Raw genomic sequence first — 14,694 nt, forward strand, 5'->3', positions numbered from 1 at the left:
CATATGTTTATAGCCGTGTCTGGCACGTACATTCTCTATAACATGTATTATCTATAGATATGCGTTGAGTGAATAATGCCTGCATTATCATACATAGTGGGTACTCAGTAGAGAAATGTTCAAGTGCATCATTAGTCATCTTCAATCCTAACATCAGAGCATAAAGACTATAATAACATTCTCTCTCTTTCATTTGTAAGACCAGAAGATTGGTAGATTATGTATGTACTGATCCTTCTAATCTTTTAATCTGTTATTGATTCATGTCCAGGGGTTTTGGCATCTAAACAAATTTGTTGAGCCCAACAGTGAGGTAGAGTATGCTTTATTACTGTTCTCATTTTCACATTGAACTTTGTTTTCTCTCAATATCATTTTAGCACATCCTTTCTTGTAAAGAATGGTAACAATGATGAAAACAAAGCAAGCATATGAATTTTTGAAAGAACAGGCTATAAAGGTCCATATCATCAATAATATAATGCACAGATGGACAAGATGAAGTGGCATTCATTCTTATTAGGTCCTGGGAATTAGAACATTTTGGAAGTTGTCTGCTTGGCCCTTTCCCTTCATAGCACATTATGGTGTTTGTTTATTGCACCCATTTTTGCTTTGTAATGTATATATGAAAATCCCTGAAATTGAGGAAAGATATTGCAATGAGCATAGCTGCTAGGTTGACCTGCCTCTGTAATTAGCATTTATGTGCTTTGTCCCTGTTGCACAACAGAAACAGTGTAGTTTGAGTATCCACTGAAAACAATTTACATTTCTACTGAAAATAGACTAAATTTAATACTTGACATAATTTTTATACGAACACAAATACTTAGAAGAAAATCTGTGGTGTTATATGTAGCATGTTTGCACATGCATCATCTGCTGTGGTTTGTGTATATGCAACATACAAATCTGCAAATCTGCCATATGTCAGTCTACATTCTCATTATCCTTTCAACTCCTCTATATTTATGGTCGATTTATTTTTCTGTCTGCCATTTTCCTATTTATGCTCTTATTCTTTAATCAGTTTTCATAGGATGAAAGTGTTTCACTATTATTAAATAATTAACTTTCCATTTGTTTATTCCATCACTATTTTTTAGTTTTATTAATTACTGCTTCTGTATCTTTAGTAATCTTCTCTTAATATTTCCTTTGGCACATTTTTTTCAGGGTGAAGTTTTTCCTCTTTAATATAAAGCATCTAAAGTCATAAATTTTTCCTTTGAGTATGACCTTTACTGTATCCCTTGGCTTCTCTTTTTTATTCCTTTTTGGTTAATTTTCCTTTTAGTTTAATCTCTTATCCAAGGGTTAGCTAAAAGTTTTTAAAGGGGATATTTTTATCATTATTTTTGTTTTTATAGAATTTTGATGTGAGAATTTGGATTATAAAATCTCAACTTTTACAAAATGTAATTAAATATGCTTGCTATCAGGTGATCAGCTTTTTTTAATAAATAGAGATATGACCTCCTCTAAAATATTTTGGGTAAACATATGGGTCCATATAAATCTGTTATCTCAAATGTATTAATACTCCCTCAATTCTTATATTGATTTTTGGAAAAAATACTGAAGCCTACATTATGTATAATTCAAAGATTTTCATGCTGTCAGGTAACAGTAAGATGTAAAGACCACTTAAAGGAAATAGAAATCCTACTTCACAATAGAATGCCATTTTTCTTTTAAATTGGAGTTGATGTTTAATTCCTACTGCTGATAGACCACTGTATCAGTCAGGACACTTAACAGCAGAAAACCTGTGTCCAACCAGACTGAAGGTAGTAAGGAAATCAAGTGCTGCCTATACAACTAGAAGTTTAGCAGTAGGGTGCTGGGTTAGATTTTGGTACTCAACCATCTCAGCAAGCACCAGAGCACCTCTACCTCTCCATTCTGACCTCAGTGGTTTCAGCTTCATTCTGTGAATGTTGTTCTTGTGGCTTTTTCTTGTAAGGTAATTTCTCCAGAAGCCCCAGGAAGCCCACCCCCATCCCTTTACATTTCATTGTGCTGAATTGAACCTCTTCCTGAATCAGTAAAGGGAATGGCATTGCCATGATGAAGTAAGGCCTGTTCCCAAAAGGTTTTGCTTTTGCTTCTTGGAAGAGGAGTGGACTGGATGACAGAGTAAACCATAGCAAGCCCTCAACAGACATGGTATCTCTCCCTAAGGAGCTAAAGTGCTGTGCTGCTATTATTTATAAGGTGTCCTTGAAGTATCAAGATGTTGTCTGGTCCCTGAGAGCTCAATGTTTTATAAATACTTGCTGCAAAGCTTAGTGTAGTAGCAGAATTATTTTTACTTGTATTTTTAGTGCATTTTGTGTATCAAAAATATTCTATTCAAATTTCAGACTGAAGAGTCTTGAGGTTAACTCTGACTGAGCCTAGATTTCATATAGTTTTAAATTTTCAAAATTATCAGTGAAAAAAGGGCATGGTAAATGAATACTGTTAATAATTGGACACTTAGAGTTGTGCTATGTTTAGAAGAATTCCAAGGACTGTGATTTAAATTTGACATTGTTTATTTTCAAACTCTGGTCTCAGTAAGTGCATGCTGTTGCCCACATCCTGTGTTTGATGATCTCTGAAGGTACCTGTGTTGTCAAATTGTGAAGCATATCAAATGCTCTTATTCTATCAGTGACCCTAGAGCACAGGGATCACCAGCTTCTATTCTGAATGCTACAGGAGGTTTTAAAGTCTATGCTTATCTTAAAATGTCTAAGGAATTAGGTAGTAGGCTTTGAAATATATACCAGAAGATAAATTAAGGTTAATCCCTAGTGCCAGGGTCAGTCCTCTAAACAGCTTTACCTCTATACTTTGACCAATTGTCAGAAAGAAAGAAAGAAAAAAAAAAAAACATGGTATGCATGCAATAGAGTTGGTATTTCTCCCAAAGGATAAGGGAATGTAGAGAAAGAAGGTAAGGGTACCAACTAACCTTAATGATTCACTCCAGGTGCAAAAAGTGGATATCCACCCAGAGGAGTGTGACAGTACAGCAACAAGAAGAATCTGTGCACACATGTTCTGGGTGCCTGCTCTTCTCTAAGCACTTTACAGAACTTACCAGTTGTTCTTTACAAACCCACAAAGTGAGAGTAGGTCTGGGGTCTGCATTTAGATAGGCTTACAGTGAACATGAAAGGTCACAGAGCTGACAAGAGTAGGACAGGGATCTGCCAACTCCACCCCTTGTCCCATAAGTATTCAACTTATGCTAAAGGAAAAATCTATCCTATTTCAAGTAGGAAACGATAGTATATTCTCGAAGAAAAGGGTACTGTTTGAGCCTTAATACCAATTGATTTTAAGTGGTTCCCGCACACCCTTTCATTTTGAGGCTGAAAAGTGTCTCATTTGTTGGTATTTTTAGTCTAAATCTGTCGGAATCATTCCATTCCAGACTGTTCTGCCAAGTGTAGTGACTAGTACCGATTAGTTGTGCTTTGTTATTAGCCACATACAATTGCATGTCAGTGACAGAGTGGCACAGCCCATAATTGCTTAGTTACTAGATCCAACTTCTGTCTTCTTGGAGTAATTTTTTTTTTTTTTAATCTGAAAAGCAGTGTACAAAATCAGCAACCCTCGGCATTTTATTTTAACACAAATGCATGTTGGGTGACAAGCTGCTTTATCTAAAAATTATAATATATGTAGTTAAATTTATGGACCTAGAACTGGTTAATAGGAAATAGACTTACATTTTAAATGTTTTAAAAGCAGATGTTAAAGTGAAATCTAAATTATGTTTTTGTATATGCTACGTGTATTTGGTTATGAAATGAGGAAAGAAAAGAAAATTTTCAGTTGTTACCAGTTCTTTTAAAGATCACTGTGTTAAAAAAAAAATACTCCCATTTGTATTATTCTGTCATTGAGCTGAATACTTGGAACTGATGCTTTAGCAGGCAAATCAGGATTTCTTCATTCTAGAATGCATTTAGGGTCTTCAAAAGTCTCTTACGTGTCTTTTACTTTAAATATGGACATGAGTGGGGATTTGCTCACTGCCACTCCAGTGAGCTTTTCATATCTGGTATGGATCTTCTAACAGTCATGGGCTCAACTTGATGATAGAGACACTCCTTTCTGGATATTAGTAAAAGTCAGTCATAGCTTCAAACTTCCATTGGTTACTTAAACATGAGTAAGGTATTCAAACTTCCCTCAGTCTCATTCTGGGATTGAAATTAAGATTTGCAATATAAAGCAAGAGCTTTGTTTTTCCAGGGATGAAAAGAAACAACCATGGTTCCAAGTGAGTGTGGCTATTCTAATTGAATGCTGGCTTAAAAAATAATAGTGATATATGAAACTTGCCAGTAGATACAGCATCCAAAATAGAACAGGTCCATTTCCTAAGCCCGTGCTGGTAGATATCAAGAGCATCTAGACACATCATGTATATTGTCTGACAAGCAGTGGGATCTTTTTAAATGGCTGTTATTGATGGCAGCCATCTTAATTTGCATATTTTAAGTCTAATGTTTTTTCCTTCCAAAAGATATAAAAGCAGTATAAATCCTTTGTAAGTGTAGGAATTTATTTTCTTAATATATAATATATTAGCCCTATTATAAACTAAATAGACACATCTCAACTTTTGACTTTCAGTTTTATTACTGTTACTTAGATATGCCGACCTTTACCTGTTCCTTTCAGGAGGAAACTCGCTTGTGTGGTGGTACTGGCTCTGCTGGGCTAGGGGTCAAGGGCCAGAAAGTACGATTACAGAGGATGATATGGAGTACATTCTCCTGCCTGCAGAGGATTGGGCCCTAACCCTCAGTGCCGAGTAGCTGTGGCTTTGTGCTGTCTGAAGTTTAATGATTATAAACTAATTCCTTCCATGAGTAAAAGCCTTTCTCCATTTCCTTCTCTTTTTCTTGGAAGTTAACACATTTCTAAGTTTCTATGATGCTTAAGGGAGGCTTAAGCTACAGCACAAGAAAATGAGTGTTAAGGTATAGCTGCTTTCTCCCCACCCAGCTTCCCCCTTCACTTTATTGGCTTTTGTGTGGCTGACGTTATAATGTCGTGCACTTTGCTTATCATATGAGTATTTTAATTATGTTGAGTTACGATGTAATTCCAAATTTATAAATTTTAAAAGAAACTTTTGGAATATTGCCCTTTTATAAGGTGAATGCCCTGTATCAAGTTCTTGTAATTCCTTCAGAACCAAGAATTCATAGAACTCAAATTGAGGGGCGGGGGGAACCTGTGGAGCAAGACAGTCTCATTAACTGACTGCTTCTATAGTTGCTAACACCAACAGCTTGCTGCATGCCAACTACTGTGCAAGACTTCACTCTACACTGGCCCTCAAATTGTCTTAGTAATCCAGTGTAGAAAGCATAATGATCTCTCATATTTTCAGATAAAAAGTTAGTAGATCAGATACACATTTGTGGAGCCTTTTTAGTGCTGGAGACACAGAAGACATGGCTCTTGTTGTAAGGTAGTTGGGCTTCTCCCACTAGCACAGTGACAAGTGAGTGTGGAGTAAGCTTGTTAGCTCATGTGCTTTCTCACAGAGGGCAAGGCCACCCTAGGCCTTATCACTTAAAGAAAGCTCTTAGAACTTTTGGCATTTGAGCTGGATATTGCAAGAAGTTAAGATCATATATTTCAAGGGGAAAAGCAGTATGTTTGAAGCAGAGGAATTTCTTTTCTTTTTTTCCCCTACCTTCAGTTTTACAAAATAGTACTTTGAACATTTAGCCTGAGTGGAAAGGTTAAATCAGGAGATTCATAATTGGTATCTTTGGGGCCCAGGGAAACTGTGATGTGGACAGTGATACAGAGAGAGGGGACTTAAATGTAGCTTTTCCCTTAGTCACCAGGCAGGTCACAGTGGATACAGCCCAGCCTGTTAGCCTAATGGTCCAGTGATAGCAATGGCTGGCCTTCACCGAGTGTTAACTGTGCACCAGATCCTGCCATGCATGCTTATATACATTATTTCATCTAACCCTCACAACCACCCAGTGAGGTGTTTTCTAGATGAAAGACGCAGAGATTAGGTGACTCAGTCAAGAGGCCCCAGACCTCCGTACTGTTCACTGAGCATTCCTCACTAAGGATAGTCCCTGTTGGTGGTATTCTCATGATCTAAAACTTGCTACTTATGAACATTATAACCCCATAGACATGCAAGGGACAACACCCCACATACACCATGTAGGTTGTCAAGAGGAAAGAAGAGAATATGGAGCAGTTTAGTTTCTACTAAAACTAGCAAGAAACTTGTCTTACCATTTTGATACCAGTTTTTAGTTGTACATGACTATATTTTACCCATAAGCATTAAGAACTGTTTGTAGGAGATAGACTGAGACATATAAACTATTTTAAAAGTAGATTGAAACCTATTCCAATTCTAAGATTAAATGTGAGAGTGGTGTAGAGTGACTGAGTGGAAGATAGAAGGGACTACATGGGAAAAGCAGACCAGTTAAGGCTGAGCAACAGTGTTGATCTTGACCAGTGTCCCTGATGGAGGAGAAGGGTCTGGCAGATGGTGGAAGCTGAAATACTAGTTGCAGGAAAGTTTTGAAGGTAAATAAAATGGATATAACTCTGAATGTGGCCAATTGGTATGAGAAGTGACTTCTTTTTTTTTTTTCAGTTTTTTTTTTTTTGTTGTTGTTATCATAGAAAGTATAATAGTGATTAAGGCTAAATAGACCAAAGATTGCTTGATTTTTCAATGTAGATGAATAAACAGTTACCATTCCAGGGGATATATCATGCTCAGAGCATCAGTAGAAGAGCAGGTCTGCTTTTTCTAGATGTTTGTCAGACAATCCACCATAGCAGGTAAGTTCCCAGAGTAGCATAGCGGGCCTGTGGGCAAACCAGCCTTTTCTCAAATGGTGAATGCATTTCCTTTTGACAGCCCTGTTACAAAGCTTTACCTTGTGGCTTCCAGCCTCTGGCCCACTCCTCTGCATCTGGCCTGGTCTTTCTTTAGATACAGTACTGCTAAAGCTTTCTCTATGAGCCTCCATCTGTACCCCTTAGACCCCGTGTCAACAGCGTGCAGCTTTCCTAAGGGACTGCCCCTCCAGTTCTGAATCTAAGCCTTGTTGATGGAGACATTTTCATTTTTTATAACCCAGCTCTTATTAAGTGATGATTATTTTATAAGGCTGTTAGGAAACCAGATTGAAACCTCGTCCTAAAGTATTCACAACGTAATGGGGACTGACAAACATTTATAGAAGACTTGAAGAACCGTTTTTAAAAAGCGAATCCAACCAAGTGGGTTTAATATGGAATGAAGTGAGGGGGTTGCTTCATTTCTTTGTTATTATTGCATTGAGGGTAAATTTAAATAGAGTGAAATTACACAACTTAAATGTCCAGTTTGGTGATCCTGACAAATGTGAGCACCGTGTAATCCCCAGAGTCCTTGTCACCCCTAAAACTTCCTTATGCTCCTTCCAGGCACTTCCTATAGGCAACTGCTATTCTGATTTCTGTCCCCACAAATTGGTATTGTTTGTACTCTCTGGTCTGGTAAGGAATCCAAGTCTCATCAAAGGTCTCCAGCTAACAACAGAATAAGGAGGACAGCAATTTTCAGAGACTTTGCACCAACATGCCCTGTATCCTTGGGCAAAACACTTAATCTTCTCTGAGCCTCGAGTACAGCATATTATTAAATATCCTTGTGGCCCCTTTAGATCCAACCCTGCGCCGACACTTCTAGTCTCAAGCCCCACCATCTGCTCAGTACCTGAAACAAAAACAAGTGTGTTCACTCCTCCCTGCTTCCTCTCCTTATCCAGCCACATCGAGTTCCAGCTGTATCATATCAGTTGTTCCTTGTAATGTTTTTGGATGTGTCTCTTCTTTGGCCACTGCCTCCTCTTCGTTCTGGCCTTCTGAATTGTTAACAGCTGTCAAATTACTATCTTTACTCTCTTGCCCCTGCTCTCTCCATACAGTATTGTCATTGCCCCCTCTGTTTAGAACCTCCCAAGACCCTCCAACTTTCAAGATGCTTCTCCACCACCTGGAGTGTTCAAATTCTGAAGTATGATAACCCGAGGGCCTGCGCCACCTGCCTCCAGCCCACTTTCAGTGCCTTGTTTCCTACCGTGCTCTCTGGCCCTGCTCTGCCTTCCAGGTCCCCCTTCTTCCCAGTGGGGTTGCTCAAGGCTTAATGCAGCCCTCCCCCTTTGTATTTTGAGGACATCTTGAGGGAGATGAGGCTGCTATTCACATTGTTTCATTTCCAGCATCTGCAAATTAAATTGCTAAGGAAGATGGACTCTCTGGTCAGGGTCTTACTTGGAGTTCAAGTTGATGTATTTTTAAAACTTAAAAAATCACATAGAAGTTTTCATACATTTCTGACCACTTTCAAGTCTGATTCTGAACTTTTTTTTGCAGTAGCTTTCATGGTAAAGGTGAGAAAGTTTGTATTTATGTGGAGAGGATATTAAGGGGTACTGAAATAGTGAATCCTATGGGTAAAGGGGCTAATCTGTACTCTTCAATTCCCATCTCAAATCCTACCTGATGTGCTTGTCCATTTAATTCTAGAATGGCAGATTACCATTTCTGGGAATGAAGATAATTTCTAAAAGTCTTTGTGATAATTAGCAAACAGGGGAGAAAAAAGCTAAAAATAACTATTAAATATTGAATCAAGTATTATATTTATAGCCCCTGTTTGTTCACCATGGTTCACTCTGTCCTGGTTTTCCAGTGTTTCGTTTCTTCATTGTGAGTCAGCATTATACACCAATTGATCACTGCTAAAACAAAGATATTTTTATCTTTTCCAAACCTAGGTAAGAACCTCGATGCTGTCCATGACATTACTGTGGCATATCCCCACAACATTCCTCAAACAGAGAAGCACCTCCTCCATGGCAACTTCCCCAAGGAAATCCACTTCCATGTCCATCGACATCCAGTAGACACCCTCCCCATGTCCAGGGAGGACCTGCAGCTCTGGTGCCACAAGCGGTGGGAGGAGAAGGAAGAGAGGCTGCGTTCCTTCTACCAGGGGGAGAAGAATTTCAATTTTACTGAACAGCATGTAATTCCACCTTGCAAGTCTGAGCTCAGGGTCCTTGTGGTCAAATTGCTCTCTATACTGTACTGGACCCTTTTCAGCCCTGCAATGTGCCTGCTCATATATTTGTACAGCCCTGTTCGGTGGTATTTTATAGTCACCATTGTAATCTTTGTGCTGCAAGAGAGAATATTTGGCGGACTAGAAATCATTGAACTTGCATGTTACCGTCTTTTTCACAAGCAGGCACATTTAAACTTAAAGAAAAATGAATAAGATGGTCAGGCTCACAACGTAAAAACCTAAAGGGATATTTTGGAAATGTCTAAGCCTTTGTAAACTGAGATGCATTTTGCATGATTGTCAGATATTTCTTACTATCATCATTATTTGTTAAAAGATATTTTGCACTTAATTTTGTGGGGAAAATATTGCTACAATTTTTTTTTAATCTCTGAATGTAATCTTGATGCTGCAAATGTAGCAGGGATCGATTGCTGTGACATAACTTGGGCCATATTTTTATTAAACAATCATCAGGCTATTGATAGACAAGGTATATACAAGTTCTCTGAAAGGCCCAATCTTCTAACCCAACAGACTCACCAGACCAGAAGCAGGTGTGGAACTCATGAGTAGTGTGGCCCGACAGGCACTGATACTTGACTGCCCAGCTCACCCCCGGAGGTGAGCACTCTTCCTCCATGCAGCCATGCACGTGGTGCCTGGGCTCGATCCCTGGGCCCCGTCTGCATCCTTTGTATGCCAATCAAACCCATCCCATCCTCCCTTAAGATCAGAAAACATACCTCCCTTATCCCCAAGATGATCAACATAGGAATCCTCTCATTCCACATAGTATCTTGGGCTAACCAAGCGATCAAAAGACCACCTGTGCCCTTTCTTCACATGGAAAAATCACACCTGCACATGACTCAGGGAGCAACCACAGACTCTCCACTTGGAAACCTTAGTTTGAATTTTAAAAGCTAGGAATTAGCTCCAGTTCTTCACTCATCCTCAATCTTGCATGCTTAGTGCTGGTTTCCTTACAACTTGGCAGGTGTAGCTTTTTCTGTTAAAAGGGGTAGGCATGCAGCCACATGCTGTCTTAGAGGCATGCTGAGAGGAACATCCTGTTATTGTAGACAGAAACTTTCTTGTGAAACATTTTTTAAAACCTACCAAAAAAGGAAGGTTATTGTTTTCTACATGTGCATGGGTATCTAGCTTCTGCCATTAAAACAACCACAAAAATACAGACATGGCAGTAATGGTTTATCCTAAATTATTCAAGCCTGGTAGCTTTGATAAATTTTATACAAGGATAACACAAATGAATCCTTTTCAATGATAGCAGGGAAATGTCTCTCTTTTTAGTCCCAGATTTACTCTTTCAATAGTAATATTTAAACCCACTTTTGATCAACTGTTTATCTAAATATTTCTGACACTTGGAGTCAGAGGAAAATCTAGCAAACCCAAAGCACTGTCTCCTTCTGAGGCAAAAGGAGCATGTCATCATAGGTTCCAGCCCATTGGAGCTCTGTCCTCCTTTTTTTTTTTTTTTTTTTTTTTTTGCCTGGTAATAGGGATAATGGTCGAGCTGCAAAAATATGAGCCTATTAAAAGTCTTTAGCTGTTGGCCAGTCTGTGAGCTCTACTGCTCAGTGAGCCAGCTTCCAGAGCTACTTATTGCTTTATGTACTCTTGGGGCATGAATGCCTTTTTTCTCTTTAGTGACATCTCATTTTTGCTTGACAGTGACTTCTACCCAGCAGTTCAGTCATCCATTGCCATGAAAGGTAAGCACATCATGAGCTGAACTTACTGAACAGATTCTATGAGAAAGCACTGGTTGGGGCAGAACACTGTGGACGTTTCGTATTTATTGAGACAGTATTAACTAGTGCTCACCGAAACCACCAACCCACACTTAACTGTTTCTTCAAAGCTGCTATTGAGCTAAGCTGGCCTGAAATCTCATCTGCTCCAGAGGCTGAGGCAGGAGGATGACAAGTTCAAGGCTAGCCTGGGCAACTTCGCAAGGCCATGTCTCAAAATATAAAAGGGCTGGGAGTGTGACACAGTGATAGAGCACCCTAGCTTCAGTCCCATGGAGGGGTCAGCTGTTGATCCCTTAGGGAGCTAACTAATTAGTTATTATGACATATTCCAGCCCAGCCATTTACCTTTGTGGGGTTTAAGAGTTTTTTTTGTTTTTTTTTTTTTTTTTAAACAAAAAACAACTTTTTTCCCTTTCCTTAATGAGAGAAGTCTCTAAGTTTCTCCAAGACTTCTTTGGGTCATATTTAAATACAGAAATAGTTTAATAATCAGGATTGCATTTGTCCTGGGTTAAAAATGATAAGCTGTGTTATCTACCCCAGGTGAAACGTAGCCCCCTCACCTGCCTTTCCTGCACATTTATTGGTCAGGTTACAACTACCATGTAAATGTGTTTAAGATAAAATACAAAATTGATTTTACGTGCTCAAAATTCATAATTACAAAGCACTAAAATCTGTAAAATCCACACTGTACTTGCTTTAAGATTTAGAAATAACTCCAAAAAATGAGTCTTCTATTTTATGACAGGAAGGTCTTTTTTCATTGTAATAATTCATGTTGATCTACACATTTTTAACTGTGTTTAAAGCCTGAGTCTTTTTTAATTTAAAAAAATTAAAGAACTATAGTTAATGATTTGGAGCTTAGAACTATTTAAAGTTGATACTGAAACACCACGTGCATTAGCGCAGCACCAGTCATTGTGACAGTCCCCGGGAGTTTTTTCTGCCGCGCTTCCCACCATCACCGTGGGCTCGGATCAGCTGCAAGTCTTGCCCCTCCAATGAGTTCTACTCACTGTTCTCTCAGTCCTTTGAAGGTGACTTTGAAATGTTCGCAGTGTATTTGTCCAATTGCCAAATTTACCATTCTAAAAGGTTCTAAGGATGGCAAGTGTGATCTATTTACAATATGAACCACTGTGCTTAAAATATAAGGGGTATCAACTGGGTAACGAGTTCTTACACCACATATCTTTTATGAAACAAGCCAAAGTACTTGCTTCAAAATTTAGAGAATATAGTGAAAAACTTAAAAAATAAATGTTAAAAGAGCCCATCATTTTAGACTTCAATAATCCTTCCTTATGCCATCAAAATGCATGTTAGAAAAAAAAAACAGCTTTCATATAATGTCATTTTGAAATGAATTACTGCAATAGCACCATATCAAGAACGGGATATTAGTGGCCAAGACCACGTCTTGAGACAGGCATGTTCTGTTTCCCCTGGACTTCACGCTCTGGCCCCAATAATGACACTCTTACAGTAAGGACTAATGGAGGAGCCTGTTGGTGTTAAATTGTTTACATTTTTTTATATAAATAATGTGCTTTCAGTGCCTTAGTTTGGGTTTCTTTCTTTTTTTTTTTATTCCAAGAATTCTGCAATGCATTTCTTAGGTGGGAGGTGCATTTCCAGTGGGAGGAAAGGGTCTGTAAGTACCAGTCACTGAGTGTAACACCACTCAGTCACATGTGGGGAAGAGCACTCAGTGCTGAGGCGTGGTGGCCCTACAGTAGTTTTCATGCTGTAGAAGATGAAAGTGGTTCTGCCACATGATGAGCTTTGGTTGAGGTCTGGCCCTAAAGTTGTCTTGTCCCTCCCTAAAATTTTTATTTCAGAAGAGAATCTTGGTTTTAGTAATTCATTTTTTAAAAATATCCTTATGTGAAAAACACCAAGTTTTAAAAATAACTCACAGAATGGCCTTAGTTTTTAATGTCTACTGGTGTGTTTTGTGAGTCGTGTTATCTGTGATCCACATCCAGAATAAAGTGGTGTACGTGAAATAGAGTTTACATGTGTGTTCTGCCTCCATTTCCTCAGGCATAACAGAAACAACAGGTTCTGGTGCCACTTTGTCTCCCTGTGCTGTTACAGCCTTTCCAAGGATAGCGTTCAGGAAGAACTGGTAGCTCAGGATTCTTTGGATTCTTCATTTGGCAGGTATTAAGAAAAAGTGGCCTAAGCTAAAAAAGAGTATACTGGTTCTCCTCAGGACAATTTAGTCATTCCAACACATGAGTCTTCAAGGTCTGTGGGACTCCATGCTCCCCTTCCTCTCCTTACTGTTCAGCAGTACAATTATCTTACGCTAAAACTTAACAAGTGTATAAATATGTCCTGCCTACTGAAAGCTGTGATGCCCATTCTGTCGTGAGTTCTCAGGTGAGCTCTCCATTGTGAGTTTCATGGGGGGAAGCCCATGGTGGTGTTTGGGAAAGGGGCATGCAGGGCCGAAAGAGTGCAGACCTAGCCCCAAGAATGCGGGTCCCAAGGACTGAACCATGGGGCATCCAGGGCTCCTACGTTCTGTTTGAGCCAAGGGAAAGAATAGAACATGGTCTCTCTTTAGACCCCAACTAATCTCCAGCAGGACCCATTTCATTGACAAATTATATAAACTCATTTGCCTAGAAATGCGATGTGGAACCCATCCCTGGGTTACTTGCCACCCTCTAGTGCCAGAGTTGGAGCTCATTTCTCTGGACCACAGGATGGGAGCAGGATGAATTTTAAGAGAACAGTCAGGCATCATTGCAAATAGCATGAATCAATGCCAAATGACCACAAATGTCCACAACTATTAAACTTCCTAAACTTGCCAGCGGAGCTAGAGTAGGTGGGCATGATTTACAGAAAGCCTTCCAGGCTCCTGCCTGAGGACTGCACCCACAAGACCTAACAACCTCCCCAACGCCCCCACCTCCTGACACCATCACTCTGGGGTGCGAATTCCAGGGAAACATGAGCAAATGTTCAGACCAGAACAATTACATATGGTGGTGAGGTGGACAGGTTTGACAGGTCTAGGATAGAAATTAGACTTCTCTGAATATATCTGACTTTATATTACACATGACTTTGGAACCAACTTTATATTTTACAGAATTATAAAATTAAAAGGGAAAATGTAATTCCTAAAAATCAAAAGGAAAATGAAAATTAATCTATATCAATATTGTAGCTTAATCATGCAGAAAGGAATTATTTCAGATAACTATAATGTATATCCCTAATAGTGAATAGCCTAAAGGCAAAAGAACTACCAAAAAAAGTTAAATAATTTTTGTCATCATATTGTTGGCTGTCAGTTTATAGTTTATTTTCTGAAACTATTGCATTTACTATAAGATAAAGAGTATGGGTAATTATGATAATGTTGCTAGGAACTAAGATTTTCAGTGTAAAAGAAAAGATGTATAAATATAAAATTAAAGCAATTAAGTAAAAACCCAATAATCCTAAGTATTTCTCTTTAATTAAAAAAATATATATATTCTTCTAGTTTTTGCTGTCCCCATTGGAAATGCTCAGAAATAATAACCAATAGTAGCAACGAGCCCCCTTAGTGCCTGATACTGGAAATCCATTTCCACTTAAATGAGGCAGAGGCTCGAAGACTTTAGTCTTTACAGTAAGTCATTGTGAGTCTACTGCTGAAGCAACTGGTATAGGGCTTCATGGGTCAATATGGGTAGCCAGTCAGCCTGACCCAGGCAGTCTTTCTGAGTGGCCAGTGTGTCGGGAAAGATCATCCTATCTGTCCACGGGACC

At 38.9% G+C, this 14,694-nt stretch overlaps 1 protein-coding gene across 7 annotated transcripts in view; it reads left to right on the forward strand.

Moving 5' to 3' along the window:
* Lclat1 (lysocardiolipin acyltransferase 1) overlaps window positions 1-14,297 on the forward strand; it is a 195,961-nt gene extending 181,664 nt beyond the window's left edge. For 6 of the 7 annotated variants that reach the window (XM_026408752.2, XM_026408834.2, XM_077791937.1 and 3 more), the window contains one exon: window positions 8,838-14,297. In XM_026408752.2, the coding sequence (XP_026264537.1) occupies window positions 8,838-9,340 (503 nt within the window). In that variant the 3' untranslated portion in view covers window positions 9,341-14,297. The remainder of the gene's footprint in view (window positions 1-8,837) is intronic. The other variant, XR_013342297.1, reaches the window with a different exon arrangement.
* Window positions 14,298-14,694: the final 397 nt, after the last annotated feature.

Source organism: Urocitellus parryii, chromosome 12 (assembly GCF_045843805.1).
Source record: "Urocitellus parryii isolate mUroPar1 chromosome 12, mUroPar1.hap1, whole genome shotgun sequence".
Classification (NCBI taxonomy): Eukaryota; Metazoa; Chordata; class Mammalia; order Rodentia; family Sciuridae; genus Urocitellus; species Urocitellus parryii.